At 49.0% G+C, this 15,006-nt stretch overlaps 5 protein-coding genes across 5 annotated transcripts; 3 read left to right on the plus strand and 2 right to left on the minus strand.

Annotated features, from left to right (window-relative positions):
- Positions 1-514: 514 nt before the first annotated feature.
- On the plus strand, positions 515-888 carry F5891DRAFT_1187372 (uncharacterized protein; the record flags this gene model as incomplete). The annotated part of the gene is made up of 3 exons (XM_041366830.1): positions 515-608; positions 668-803; positions 858-888. 3 exons carry the CDS (start codon positions 515-517, stop codon positions 886-888), a joined length of 261 nt encoding a protein of 86 aa, XP_041227093.1.
- A 218-nt stretch (positions 889-1,106) lies between these two features.
- F5891DRAFT_243288 (EPSP synthase-domain-containing protein) lies at positions 1,107-6,572 on the minus strand. The gene is made up of 7 exons (XM_041371044.1): positions 6,250-6,572; positions 5,999-6,183; positions 5,653-5,860; positions 4,806-5,600; positions 3,815-4,751; positions 3,534-3,754; positions 1,107-3,475 (listed from the first exon to the last, which is right to left on the minus strand). The coding sequence occupies exons 1-7, from the start codon at positions 6,448-6,450 to the stop codon at positions 1,247-1,249; spliced, it is 4,776 nt and encodes a 1,591-aa protein (XP_041227094.1). The 5' UTR covers positions 6,451-6,572; the 3' UTR covers positions 1,107-1,246.
- A 1,223-nt stretch (positions 6,573-7,795) lies between these two features.
- F5891DRAFT_1172531 (transcription factor TFIIH complex subunit Tfb5-domain-containing protein) lies at positions 7,796-8,662 on the minus strand (the record flags this gene model as incomplete). The annotated part of the gene is made up of 5 exons (XM_041365596.1): positions 8,423-8,662; positions 8,360-8,375; positions 8,163-8,295; positions 7,933-8,055; positions 7,796-7,885 (listed from the first exon to the last, which is right to left on the minus strand). Exons 1-5 carry the CDS (start codon positions 8,436-8,438, stop codon positions 7,796-7,798), a joined length of 378 nt encoding a protein of 125 aa, XP_041227095.1. The 5' UTR covers positions 8,439-8,662.
- F5891DRAFT_1028366 (ribose 5-phosphate isomerase A-domain-containing protein) lies at positions 8,663-10,458 on the plus strand. The gene is made up of 10 exons (XM_041361467.1): positions 8,663-8,825; positions 9,028-9,080; positions 9,131-9,216; positions 9,274-9,292; positions 9,341-9,518; positions 9,569-9,649; positions 9,702-9,753; positions 9,803-9,997; positions 10,051-10,137; positions 10,198-10,458. Exons 1-10 carry the CDS (start codon positions 8,695-8,697, stop codon positions 10,264-10,266), a joined length of 951 nt encoding a protein of 316 aa, XP_041227096.1. The 5' UTR covers positions 8,663-8,694; the 3' UTR covers positions 10,267-10,458.
- Positions 10,459-10,938: 480 nt separating this feature from the next.
- F5891DRAFT_950348 (uncharacterized protein) lies at positions 10,939-11,760 on the plus strand (the record flags this gene model as incomplete). Its single annotated transcript, XM_041374949.1, has 2 exons — positions 10,939-11,256; positions 11,305-11,760. 2 exons carry the CDS (start codon positions 10,939-10,941, stop codon positions 11,758-11,760), a joined length of 774 nt encoding a protein of 257 aa, XP_041227097.1.
- Positions 11,761-15,006: the final 3,246 nt, after the last annotated feature.

The following is a 15,006-nucleotide window of genomic DNA, read 5'->3' on the forward strand; positions in this document are numbered from 1 at the left end:
GACGTGGTGCTCCGAAGAATCTCAAACGTCGCTCACTAGCATGCTGCCATTCCAAGTATCCTGCTCGGAGACCTGTGGCAAACCCTATGTCATGTTCACCAGTAGCGCTCCGACAAGGTGTGGAGACTTAAGTATATAACCTTTGGCCATCACGCGCACGATTTATCCTTCCAGTCAGTCATCAGTAAATCACGAGTTCACTTTTTCATGCTTATTTTTCGGACTTGGAAATTGTAGATTGGCGAGACTAAACTCCACTTGATGACTGCAAAAGATGCTGGCAATCATGACAACATGTTTGGATTTTCATCCATGCATGCGTTACGACGTGGCGGCTTTTTTGAAGCTTCCGCCGCGGCGGACTCATTTGCATCAATCACTAGGCGATTGCCACGCAACTCATCACGGCTGTTTTCTCTCTTCGTCAGTGGAAGGGGCTAAAATCGAGCGGACCCCTGAGAATGTATAAAAAATCCTCATCCGAACGAATAGTCGCCTCCTCTTATCCCTAAACATGCAGCTTTCTGTATTCCTGAGCGCACTTATATCATCTTTCGTCATTCTTGTTGCAGCGTCACCCATGCCTGGAGCCATCTCAAAACGTTCTTGTGAGTATTCACGATCATCAGCAGTATTATATTCACTCAGATGCCAATGTACCACTCAGTTGAGCGACGGGAACGAGGAGAACTTGACACAAACTTTCAACGTGATCTCCTAGAAGAGGACAAGAAGCGCGAGGAGCTGAAGACCGACTTCATAATATATGCTTGGTATGACGGCCCAGGCACTGGAGGTCCGAGGTAGGTATAACTTATTTGTCATTTATTCATTTACGCATTGTACCTTTGCACCAGAAAGGACCTCGGGTACGACGGGCACGACTAGGATGATAGGCAGCGTAGCAAAAAGAAGCGAGTGTCTACAAAACATACTGATAGAGGAGAAATGTAGTGAGTTAATCTAGTCTCCCCTAGCCAGGACACAAAGAAAGAAGACAGTCGTTTTGGAGTTGATGATATCGGAGGCTCAACAGAGAATGAAACGGGAGGGAAAGGGAGAAGGGACGATGCAGGAGTGTTCTACCCTGGATTGGTCGAAGATAAATGCCCTCCCTCCTGTGTAGTAGAGAGTCCGGAACTTTGAAATAAAGTGCATCAATAGCCATCTAGATCGTACAACATACATATATTAATACCAAGCTAATCAACAACCTTTTAACATCCAAATCCAGACATAGATCCACCTAGGCAGCTGCAAAATATTTCTCCAACACAGTTTTCGACACGACATGCTTCGGACATCTCTGTCCCGTCCAAGTTTCAAATTGCGCATAACCCTGTTCCAGAAGCACCTCAACCCCCATAACCCTCGCCCAATTGGGAGCTGCACTCTTCGCGAGCGTGAGAAGAGGTGTCTCTGCGGGTTTGTATGCCATGTCCACGACCACGCCGTTCACGGTCGCGTCAAACAACGCCAGCGGAAGGAGTACGGCACCTGGGTTAGTGCTGTCGGTAGTTGTCGCACTTGCTGGGACGGTGGATACGATGACAGTTGGTGCAGGTCCCTCAGCAGGCCAGACATCAAGCGTCTCGATCAGCTTGACGGGGGCGTCAGGGAACGCTTCGACGAGCACTTGCGCCTTGCTTGCAGTTCGGTTGAACAGGTAGATGCGCTGAGCCCCCAAGGACTGTAGCGCAAAAATGGCGGCTCTTGCAGTCCCTCCTGCGCCGATAACGAGGGCGGCAGTAGGCGCGCCGATGGATGGCGCACGAGAGCGAATGGATTCACGAATGCCGAGCCAGTCGGTGTTGTCACCGCGGAGGATGCGGTTTCCTCCTTCGATGGCGGGTATAATGGTGTTCACAGCCCCGATAGCTTCAGCGGCTGGCGAAAGCTTGTCAAGCAGAGGTATGACGTCGAGTTTGAAGGGAATGGTAACGGAGGCGCCTCCAAAGTCAGGAGCAGCTAAGGTGGCTTTGATTTCTTCACCAACATTAGCTGTCTCGAGAAGCTCATAAGTGTGGGGAAGCCCCAGGACCTCAAATCCAGCGTTGTGAAGAGTCGGAGACATGGAATGAGCTATGGGATTTCCAAATAAGAAGTGGCGTCTCGCAGGAAGCTGGCCCAGCAGGTTCAGCGCCTTCTGGATCTGTGCAAAGGAAAGCTGGCCAGGTGCTGCCTTCGAGGGGAGAAGAGGGTGCGTCACGGGGCTCAAAGTCGCATTCAGTATACGTGACATCTGACCCTCCACGCCCATGTTGATCGCAATGATCGGTTTTGCGCCCCGCTGCAGGTTAGCCCTCGCAACGAAATCATGCAACGCAAAGTTGTCCTGCAAAGTGTCCGCCTTTCCGACGATCTTCACAATGTCTCCGAGTCGGCTCGCAAGCGTGTACTTGCTTCTCACGACATCTTCGTTCCACTTCATCTTTCCACTCCAGTCGTGCCACGATGCGATGATTTGGGAGAATCCCTTGCGAGCGGCGAGTTCTGTAATGAGCTTCTCAGATGCAGAGATCTCCACATCAACATACTCCACTCCAAGTCGCAACGCAAGCCCAAGGAGCTCGAACGCGTCTTTCTCCGAGTTGTCCGGGAACGTGCCGCCCTGGCCTATCGTGCGCACGGTGAATATGATTGGGAGACTTGTCGCCCGGCGTAGTGAAGCGACCTGTGCGGAAACGTAAGCCTGCGAAGGGATGGAGCCGAGTGTGTCAGGGGCGCGTAGTAGATCTACACGCAACTCTACAGCATCAACGCCCGTTGTGAGGTCTGGCATATGGCGCAAAGCGGGTACCACATCGGGATATGTAAGGGACAAGAAGTAGCTACGCTTCCCAGCAGCAACATTCCCTGCGAGGTTCGGCTGGCCTGTAATGTGCTTGAAGAAACGAGAGATCTCTGCGTTGGTTGCCTCGCCACCGTCAACAGTTATATGGTTGATGAAATCGTAATTGGCACATTCAATAAACCATGGTTCCCGTCGTTTGAATACCTCGGTAATCGGCTCGCCGTATGCAGGACGTGCGTTTTCATCACCAAGGTAGCTCACAATCTCCTCGATGTCCCTCAGGACATGCACGACCGGGCCCGTCTTTCCATAGTTCTTCAAAATATCCCTGGCTTCAGGCGCCTCCACAATCCCACCGCCCATGCTGATCACGTGTCCTGTTCCAGCCTCCTGTATGATCTGCTTCAAGTTCTCCGTTTCTGCGGCACGGAATGCAGGCCACCCGTTGGCATGTACGAACTCGCGTACGCCAATGTTGTGTTTGGCTTCGAAGAAATGGTCTGCATCAATGAATGGGCGAGAGAGAGCAGCGCTCGCGAGTGTTCCGACGTGTGTCTTGCCTGAACCGCGCATGCCAACGAGGATCACGGATGAAGAGGCTGCAGGGGAGGGTGTTCCAGAAGTAGCAGCGGTGGAACTCTCAGCATGCGGGAGCTCGATGCCCCCAACTTTGATGCCTATCTGGGTGTACATGTTAGGGCCAAGCTTGAGGGAGAGCGAAGAAAGATGTGAATCATACCTTGTTCTCCAAATCATCCCACCAGTTGGGCCATGTCTTTTCGACGCAACGTTTCTCCTCGATGATTGTGTCGGGTACGATAGTACTTAAGACGCTGAACGCCATCGCGACACGGTGATCATCATAGCAGTGTATACTTGCGCCACGGGTGAGGGTGTTGAATGGGCGACCGTACACCTCGAGTCCGTCATCCAGTTCTTTGGTCTGCACGCCGAATTTGGCTGTGAATGTTCAGTCAGTCATGAGAGTGAGCAGCGATTAGACGCAATCGAAGAACCTACCCAATTGATCAATCATTGCCTTGATGCGATTACACTCCTTCACTCTCTGGTTCGCAATCCCAACGATCCTTGTCGTATTCCCCTCCCCGCCCTGCGCAACGGCAGCAAGGGCACACGCTGTCAAAAACGCATCCGTCATCGGCTCCATATCCACTTCTCCAATCGCTTTCAGCTCGCCCCTCTTCGGACCAGTGACGGTCGTCTCATTTGCAGTCTGCACCACCTCGCACCCCATGCGTGCAAGCACGTCTACGGCGAAACGAGCATCACCCTGTAAACTTCCGCTTCCGATGTTCTCGAGCGTGCATGTTGTCCCTGTGATGGCAGCAATAGCAAGCGGGTACGTTGCGCTACTCGCGTCGCTTTCAATGGCGTATTGGGCAGGGTTCACGTATGTGCCCTGAGGAATTCGGTAGACGTCGGTTCCCGGGTCGCGCGTGACAGTCACTCCAAATGTGCGCATCATCGCGATTGTCATGTCGATGTATGGCTGAGAGATAACAGCGCCACCCACAAGTTCGAGAGTCACCGCCTCCCTTGCATACGGCGCGCAGAGAAGGATACTGCTGACGTACTGGCTCGACACGCTTGCTGCGAGACGGATCACGCCGCCTTGGAGTCCTTTGGGCGCGATGCTTAGTGGCAGGCAGCCCTCGGATTCGTTATAGGTAATTTCAGATCCATTGGCGCGCAGGGCATCTACAAGAGGGCCAATAGGCCGCTGTTTCATACGAGCATTGCCTGTGATGACAGTGGTGGTCCCGGCATTGGCAGCGGCGGAGGGAGACACGAGCGTGCAGACAGTGGTGAGGAAGCGTGCAGCGGTGCCTGCATTCCCTAGATAAATTTCCTGTCCTGCTTTGGGGACTTGAAGGGCTCCTGCGCCCCCTGTGACAACCAGCGTTTCACCCCCATCTTCCCACGTGAAGGAAGCGCCCTATACAAAGCGAGTTAGCAACAGCAATAATGAATGAAGATGAAACATTAAGACCTGGAGCTCTTGCAATGCCGCCATCATCACTTGTGTATCATCCGAATGCAATAAGTTCTTCAATCTGCATGTGCCCTGCGCAAGCGCAGCCAGCACTAGAGCGCGGTTGGAGATACTCTTGCTGCCCGGTGTCGCCATCTTGACATGTTGTGTTCCCAGCGAAGTAGCACTGAGATCAACCTTGACTGTAACAGCCTCCGAAAGGACCTTGGCAATGACTACATCGTCAACGGCTGTCGCTTTCTGCTCGTATGTGGCTCCAATGCGGGAGAGGATGACCACTTTTTTCTGAGGGCCGGAGTTTTTCTTATCGACGCGCATGATATCCAGGAGCCTGTCGACACTAAGGTCGCGAGCACCAGGACATCTGCTTACTCTCTGATCTGCCAAGCTTACGGGCAACCCATATGCTCTCAGACACCTCACGAGTCTTCCGACGGCCACCTGCTTCAATACGCCCATTCCCCGAGCGACTTCCGCCTCGAACATCATACCGATACTGACGCATTCTCCGTGGAGCATATGTGGCGTTAGAACGGCTTCGATGGCATGGCCAATGGTGTGTCCGAAGTTAACAAGGTTACGGAGTCCGGTCTCGCGTTCATCGATGGTGACGATGTGGGATTTGACGTAGATACTACCTCGGATGACGGAGAGGAGGAGAGATTGAGAGGTAGAGCGCGTGCTAATGTGACGACCTGCAGAGCCTGTGGAAGGCGTGCGAATAGCATTGTAGATTAATTGAGCGTTATTTTCGAGGGAATTAAATTCGGTTTCATCCCATATCGCTGCGGTCTTTAAGGGCACGTTATAAAGTGAACTTGTAGGAAACTAGGAACAAGCGGACCTTGACAACCTCAGCCATACCATTGCTGAACTCGCGCTCAGGAAGGGTCTCGAGGAATGCAGCGTCGATGAATATGTATTCAGGCTGCCAGAACGCGCCGATGAGGTTCTTGCCAGCAGGGGTGTCGATGGCAGTTTTTCCGCCCACGGAAGAATCCACCATTGCAAGAAGCGTAGTAGGGATCTGAACAAATCGCACACCACGCATGCTGCAAGAAGGTTAGTATTAACCAGAGACAAGCATACTACAGGAAGGATATGAAAAGTCGAGGATGTATGGGAATCGCGCAGAAAGATGGATAGCGATGACGCGATAGCTCGGAAGGAAGCGTATAGAGTTCACTCACAAGGTCGCAGCAACAAAGCCAACAAGATCACCAATGACACCTCCACCAAGAGCGAGGATGACGGTGTCACGAGTGCAGCGCTCGAGAAGAAGAAAGTCTTCGATATCGGCCTTTCCTTCACGAGACTTTGTCGTCTCTCCAGGTAAGATAATACGGGAGAGGAAACGCGGTTTGGCGGAAGAAAGCTAAGATGGAGTCAGATTGGAATGCAAGACAAATAGATGAAATGAGCGAATAGAAAGGACACGCACCTTGTTGATCTCTGCGCTGAAAGCTTTTTCGAAGGCAGAGAGGTAGAACTGGGCTACATTTGTGTCTGTTACGAGGACATAGACAGATGCAGGAAGTGTGGTGAGCACTGTACGTGCAATGTATGGGATCAAGTGGAAACCGCAATGGATGGACTCTCGTCCGAGAATGGACACTTTCAAGATGTCCGGGACAGTGTCCATGATGTGTTCCTTTGAATCTGCAACCAAGTTGAGGGAAGAAAGAGACGCGATGCGAGCCGATTTGAAGGAGAGATATACTTAAGTACTAGTACCAGTGAGTATTGAAACGTGTTACGTGATCGATGTGGTCTGATAGCGATATGATCATCGCCCCCTAATCTGGGAATAAATCGGCTCAGATGCGAATTGACAACCGGCTCATCTTATTTCACGTTAGAACCGAAGTAACAGGCGATGACCGTTAGCCTCAAGCTAATGGTTGGTTGATGCATGCTCAATTCCAAAGTGCCGCTAAACCTAGACTCGTGCCTAACTCAACCTTATAGAAGTGCCAGCCAGCTGTACTTGCAAATTACATTCATAAATGCACCGCTCACTCAAAAATATGATATGTTGATTAGCATCGTTACATAACGAAATTTAGATAATGGCTAGGCCTGCTGACTTGAAGGTTTAGAAGACTTCAGGTGCTGCTTCCATAACTTAGGGTTGGGCACCCCGGGTCCGGGTTTGGTCTATAGCGGTGCAGCGTGCTCGGGTCCCAAACGATGTCAATATTTTAGACCTAAGGCGGCGGTGGCGTTGTGGTGAACGGCATGGGGTTAGTGTGCGCGTTGACATGACCATGGTAATAGTGTAGACCAAGGCAGAGCAGACTCCGTCGTTGTCGCTGGTTTCCGCGCCGAGGAACCACCGGCACTAGTGGCTGTGACCAACATATAGACTGATGCACTCAAAATGAACATGTGAGATCAGCGCATGTCAGCATACCTTGATACCACATGATGGGAAGTAGATAACTGGCCTGCATGTCTATATGATAGTTCTTATAGGGCACCTTACAGCAGCCTGAATGATATCGCAATTCGCTTTTCACTTCGGGTCGTAAGGGAACTCTGGTCCGCATTAGGTTCAGTCTTCTGCTCGTGTACTCCTCTCTAATTGCCATTGTAACAGGGTGGCGGTGCCATTAGTGCGTTTTGGGGATGACATTGCCTCTGAGAGCAAGCAACTCTCTTGCATGAATTCGGCGGCCTAGTAATCGTATGGCCAGCCCTTGGATACCTGGTAACGCAGTGCTAATTCAAGATATGGGTAAGAAAATGCCCAGTTCTTTGCACTGGTTTCTGCATTCTTTCACGCTTGGACACGCCTCATCGTGTCTGAATGGTTTATTTGTCGCAGAGCGCACGTTTCCAGGTTCGAGCAGTTAGAAGGTGATGCTGCCAGAGCTGATTACGTACATATACATTCGTGTTTCACCTGGATGAAGGAAAGAGTTTCGTTTGTGATTCGGCATGGGTGAACCGTATGGATGGAGAAGTTTGTGACCACTGTTCACATGTCAACTGAATGAAACTCCCTGGGGAAGATAGCTGTTGGGTAAATTTCTCGGAACACGGATAAGGCCCGTCATATAATTCCTTTCGTCTACCTGACACAGGTCCCCATGATATGCATTTCAGTACAAAAACGACGCACCTTGAGTATTTCATTCGAGGAAATCTTAACCGGTAAAGCACCACCGTAACGTCGAGCCCAATCCGATAGATTATGGGCAGCGTCACAGACGGATCTAAGGCCACAGCAGGGCAAGTACTTATGCTGTAGAATGAGGGTGAAAAACTAGTTTGTTTCTAGACTGTATGTGTTCTTCTCCAACTGCAACAATTCCTTGTGAGATAGATTTCCAGATACATCAAAATTCATACCTCAGCTTCGAGCTCCCTCCTCACTCTGTATTCCTCGTCTGCCTTGATAACTAGATGATAATCATCTAAATCCTCAATAACGAAAGGATCCTTCTCGTTCATCGTGAGTAGTATTTGCTTAACAGCGGAGTCACTGCAAGCGTAAGTGCCAACGATCGGTCTATGGTTCCTTTGAAAGACGGAAAATGACTGCAAACCAAGTTAAAAGCACCCCTGCGCATTGTGAATTACCTCAAAGGAGGTTGAATACAAGAACGCACCTTTAATGGCTCTCATGTTTGAGCGACCGCTTCCGAGTCTGTGACGGCAGAGCTCACGACTTTCCACGCAACTCCACAATCTAGGCTACCAGTATGTGCGAGATACTTCCCAGAAACGAGCTGTGGAACACGCCAATGGCAATCAATGAGAAGAAGACAGAATTGTTCTCAGCGTTGCCGTGAAACGCACTGAAAGCAGTGAAGTTGGTGATGGGCGCGTGAGTAACACAAGCGTTACGGTCTGACCGAGAATAGACCCATCGAGCACACGCATGTCCTTATATCTATGCAATCCTCATAAGTACCTATGCTACCCCTCGCGCGCTCCATCATTTCGAATATTTGTCGACCACCATCGCCCATTCTCTTCAGCGAAAACACACTTGGCGTCCGCACAGACTCCGTAAGTGATCTACTTTGCTGTGTACCCACTAGACCCGCAGTTTTCGACTTCTCGGGAAGTTGTTCAACTTGGAGCCAAGATGGTTTTGAGTGGACGATTTGGGACTAGCTTGATGTTTCGCATCATGTTGCCGCACCGAATCGCTTCCCGGAACCCCTTGAAGCTTATCGATTGAAAACCGAGCTGACTTTGATGGGTCCAGAATAACTCCCGTCCCTCGCCCCGTCACCATGCCGGTATTGGCTGTTCCCATCGGTGTGTATCTTGTTCGTAGAAGACGACTAGAACGCTGACCACCATGAAAGCTACCACCACACTCAGTGCCATTGAGCAGTCCAAACGATTAGCGGCATACACTGCTGTGGACAAACACATTCTCCCAGAACATAAAGTGAGTCACGTCTTCATCTTCATTTGTCTTTTGGAACTTATTATTCTTTGCCGCAAGGTTATCGGAATAGGATCTGGTTTGCACGTACTACAGCTGGGATAGGCTCTTATTTACCGCTTTTCAGGATCTACTGTGCCCTATGTTGTGGAGCGAATCGTCGCACAGGGGCGCGAACTTAACAAGGATCGGGTGTTCATTCCGACTGGATTCCAGTCCAAGGAACTCATCGTCATGTCGAACCTCAACCTAGGCGACGTTGACCAATTTCCTATCATCGACGTCACTATAGATGGTGCTGACGAGTGAGTTTTTTCGATTCCTCAGAAACGTCGTCAAGTCTGACCATCATCAGAGTTGACCTTGACCTCAACTGTATTAAAGGTGGCGGAGCCTGTCACTTGCGGGAAAAGGTACTCGCGGAGGCTGCGAATACGTACGTCCATAATCATATTTGATGTCTCAGTTCCCTTATCAGTGAACTGTAGATTTATTGTGGTAGCCGACTATCGCAAAAACGCGGAGTACCTCGGGACAAACGTGCGTGCCTGGTCTTCCAAGTGAGGAATGTCGTAATCATCATTCGCAGTTCACTCCTGGCGTTCCAGTCGAAGTCGTGCCATTCGCATACGCCCAAGTTTTGCGTAAATTGCGCGATATTTTGGGTTCCCCCAACGCTACCCTGCGCATGGCAAAGGCCAAAGCCGGTCCTGTGGTAACTGACAATAGCAATTTCGTCATTGATGCACCGTTCCCCAGAGAGATTATGCAGAACCCTTCCACTGTGCGAGAAATTGTGCCACTGCCTCAGGCTTGTACTGATTACAACTACTGCAGATTTTGGCAAAAATCAAAATGCTCACAGGTGTCGTGGAAGTTGGTTTGTTCTGCGATATGGCTCAGGCCGCATACTTTGGTAACGAGGTCAGTGAACGCGTATCTTGTCTATTTATATCTCTGACGTCTGACGTCAAAATATGGCAGGACGGCAGTGTGACTGTGAAGAGAAAGGTCGAGTCCAGGGTCGTCGAAGAATCAATTCTTCCTTCATGATGACAGAGCACAATATACGATTTTCGATCGCAAGATATAGAGATCATGGATCTTGTGTGCGGGATTTCTTGAAGAATGGATATGTGGAGCGGGTTTAAAATATAGACCGATTTATCTTACGCAAAGTCTTAACACTGGAAGCACACATAACTTTTGAAAAATGTTGAAAAAATCATAAAAAGAGGTTTCAATAATTTTTTTGTTTTTGTGTCACCACTGTTAAAGGTTGTGGTCCAGTCTATGATGAAGTGGTGATGATAGGAAAATGGTCCAGGTCCAGTTGTATCCAAAAATGGACTAAAAACTGGACCAAACTAGACTTTGAAACACTAGATATGACAATATAGCTTTTTGTTTTGAAGTAGCAATGTGTGGGAACAAATGGAAGGCTAAAAGAAAAGGAATGTATACTTCAGTCTCATGCTAGTAGAGCAATGGGCTACAAACTAACCTAAAGAAAAGGAATGTATACTAGTAGAGTTAGAAATGAATATCTCACCTTCAGTCTTGGTTATCTAAGCCGGCCTTGTGCCTCGGCTGGATTAGAATTAGTCTGTGTGTGAATAAGCAATGTGGCGCAGCACTTTCTGCCTCTCACCACCATCACAGTATTCTCTCGTCCTAAGTACTAGGCACTTACCATTCTCTTTTGCATCGTTCACACTTGCATAAATGGCCCTCAAGAATCCGCATGAAGCTATAAGGCCTGATTTCAATGCTAGAGAGCACCAATCAGCTCGCCAGCAGCTAATAGCAGATGGGCTCAATGAAGACCAAGCCACTCACATGCTCAAATCCTTATGGACTCTGAAAAACAATGCCAACAAGGCGCATTGTAATGAGAGACAAGAACAGATACAAGAAATGTGCCAGCAGGAAGAAGAGGAAAAACAGCAACACCTTCAAGTCCTTCAGGACGAAGAAGAGGCAGCTTGTCTAGAAGAGCGAAAGAAAAACAAGAATAAGTACGCTCCTTTTGCTCGAGGAAAAGTTCCTTCAGAACCAACCATTCTCCCAGCTCCATATGCTACGAGAAAGATTAAAGCAGGGGACTATTGCGAATTGCATTACTTTACCAATAAAGGCCTTGACAATGCCAACAAGAGTGCCCAGATCGCAGAACCAGATGTGCTAGTCATGCTACCCTCTGCAGATGGCATTCACTCATGGGTCCCCGCCGATGCAGTGAAAGACCCCAAAGCATCTCCAGTCATGAAGGATGAGAATCTTACCTGGGAAGAATTCAATGAGGCAGTGGCATGCATCATCAACTATATGAGAACTCATGACTGGCTAGTTGAACGGGTCAACATGCTCATCCAGTTTTGGTCGGCTCTACAGCAGCATCATTGGTGCCATGCCTCCGACCCACTAAAGCAGTGTGTGCTGCTACTGTATCAGTCACAGCAGCACCGCAGATGGCATTTGTCAATCGGCACAGGGCTAACCTGGAGCCTTGAGGAGATCAATCAAGATCTTCTCTTAGAAGCTTGAGAAGAACTGTTCAACGAACAACAAGAAAAGCAAACGGTAGCGGCGATTCAGGTCAGTACTGAAGTCTTGGTCAAATAATCCTACAAGCCACTAATCATTTCACTACTATACAATACCTGCCTTCGTGCACCCAATTAACTCTGTGTAGTCACTCGCTTTGTTTCCTATATGTTGGCCATCACACGCCAATGTCCCCTCTGTTTGATGTGGTTGAACAATCACATTCTTGACACCACATCCTACACCCCCCAAACATCGGCCAATCATGTGCCCACAACAGTCAAACACAACCTTCCCCCCATGGGCCAATCACGTTGTAGAGACTAATATCCCTGTGGCCTTGCAGGGATCTAAAATCCCATTGTTACTATCACTTCCTGACATAGCGCGACTCATATCTCACACAGCGCGCTCAAGCGCTTCGTCGGCCGCTCGCAAGCGCCAGTGCTCCGGTCGCTCCTTAGTCGTGCATCGGCATGCTGTAGGGATTCATTTCTGGCTGGGCTTGTAGAGACTGTTTTTACCTTACCTTATGTTGGCACTTTTGTAGCTTACATAAGCAAGCAATCTTTTCACCAGTTACCAGTATGAGTCTGAGTGCTCAGTAGTTTTCTATGATATTTCCTCTCCTCTGAGCCTTGAGTCTGGTCCAGAAACCCTTTAGGGTTGAATAGCAGCTAGGTTCTGCAAGACCCAACATTGTTCAGACTCACCATCTGAACTGTTGTACCTTCAACGCGCATCCTCGGTTCCGTTGCATGTCCTCCGTCCATCCATTCCATGTCCGTTCGGTTCGTCGGTGTGTATTCCAATTCTATTTTCATTAATTCTGACATATCTCCGGTGCTTATGGCCATGTTTTGTATGTTTTCCGTTATGGACCCTTATTACATATTATCTCGTGTCCGCTTTGCTTCTCGGTTCGCTTTAGCGCTTGACAGCGCTTAACATTACTTAGTATATATAGACACGCATAAACTGTGTAATGACTATCTTTTTCTGCCCACACATTGTTGGACTATAAGTCTAAGTTATCCTCTAAAAATCTAAAGTATCTAAGTACAATACGAGCGCCGCCACTGTACATTACTAGAAACTCTGTCCATTAGTATTCTGACTCATTAAGAGTCGCTGCGCTCCACCACCCGCACACGCACCGCTTCTGCTTAAGCGCGCGCTTCCGTTATAAGTCGTGCGTCAATATCTATCGTCGGCTGCTATCGCTCATTGGCGCTCCACATCGCTTTCGCTCGCTCGCGCTTTGCTCATCGTCACGTGCCTTACCAGGCTTGATCAAGTGCCCAGTTCAGTGTTTCCCTCCATTTTATACACTTAGAGGAACCTTCTCAGTAGCAATCCCCTTGGGCCGACGTATATCTCGCTCACTGAGGACAACTTGAGTTATCTCATACCACCTATATTTACCCACTTCCCATTCCTCTTCTACAACGTGCCACACAACAGTCAAATGTGACCTTCCCCTCCATGGGCCAATCATGTGCCATGCAATGGTCAAACACGACCTGTCCCCTGCTTGACTCCGCTGTGATCATCACACCGTCGATATTCACAACCATAGCAAGCAGTGGTGGCCTATATGACAAACAATTTTGAGTTGCTGTGCCAGCAACAACCTAGCGTGGCCCCTCCAAAGCGCCCATTCCCAACAACAGAGGAGGTATCAGGGAGTAACAAGAAGGTACGCACCACCCATGCTCCTACTCCCTTGGGCCCCCTCCCATGTTGTGCAGCTTGCCTTGGATGCAACCCCCATCGTACCATTGACTGCACTGCTACCCAAACCTGGGACAAACAGCACAACACTTTCATGGAACGTATACGCAAAGTGCTGTGGTCCAAAGATGGCAAGCAATTATGTACCGCATGGCAAAGAGAAGATGGCTGCACTGCCCCTAGGCATGATGCAAGGCACATTTGCTCAGGATGTGGAGCAGCTTTGCACGGAGCCCAGAAGTGCCCTTGCTCACAGAAAGCTTCACCCACTGATGCCATACAAGGCTGATGCCTGGGAACGTGAACTTCAGAATGCTGGAATCCTTGAACATATTGCTAAAATACCAGTTGGCTTCCGATCAGGTTTTATCATAGACTTCCCTTCTATTTCAGCTGTACAGACCCCCCTGAATAAAGTTTCTATTATCAAGTATGCATCCAAGTTTGATAATATCATCCAAAAGGAACTAGTCAAAGGGAGATACATAGGACCTTTCACAGCAGATGTTCTAGAATCATTGATAGGACCCTTCCAATCATCTCCCCTGTCAATCATCCCTAAGCTGGGCAAACCAGTGTAGATGAGGAATCTTGACTATAGGTGAAAACACTTGAAACTATTGGGTGCTCTACAGCAAGACCAGGATACAAGATAACAACTCGACCCAAAGGACAACCACTGAGAGAAGTTCCTTGGAATTAAAATGGAGGGAAACTCTATGAGCTAGGCAGGCACTGGCAGGTGCGAGAAGGTAACGCGCGCGAGATGCGCACGTGAGCGAGAGGTTCGAGTATGCGTGTGCGCGAAGTGAAGGCGCGTTCAGGGCGTTAAGGAAAAGATCCTTAATGAAGAGTGGATGCACAGATGATAGTTGATAGGAGAATATGATCTGATTTCAAGTGAGGAGGTGAACTATACACTTTTCAGTATCCTGAGATAAGGGAAAAGTAAGTACCAGAACCAAAAGAATCCCCTCTGTATTTAAGAAGGGAGATGGCGCTATGCAGCGCGCTTCCAAGCATGCTCCCAAACTGAGTAACCATATCAACTCTAAATATAACTAAGTTTAAACAGACTTTCTATATGTAAATGTGGATGTCAGACCGAAGATTTTGTTAGTTCAGTGAAAGAGATAAGAATAATGCACCAGCAAATCAGCAAGGACATGGGATGAATGGACGGACAGTAGCGCAAAGACCTAAAAGGAGGCACACGAACGTGCACACGAAGTGTGCATGGTGCAAGCGCAGGTAAGGCGCGCGCGAGATTGGCATTGAGATGCATGAGTCTCTACACTGGGGAAGTTCAGAATTGTGCAAAACTTCTCGTTCCCGCATGAAACCAATGTGTCCTGTCCCAACCCTTCAGTGAATTCTTACATCAATGCAGATAATGTCCCCACAACCTGGGGAAAATTCTTGACGATCTACCATTTAATCTCAAGACTTCCCCCAGGTTCAGAAGCAGTGATGAGGGACATAGCTGAAGCTTACCACATGGTACCTCTACAC

This window comes from Suillus fuscotomentosus (assembly GCF_016647785.1).
Source record: "Suillus fuscotomentosus strain FC203 chromosome Unknown F5891scaffold_21, whole genome shotgun sequence".
Classification (NCBI taxonomy): domain Eukaryota; kingdom Fungi; phylum Basidiomycota; class Agaricomycetes; order Boletales; family Suillaceae; genus Suillus; species Suillus fuscotomentosus.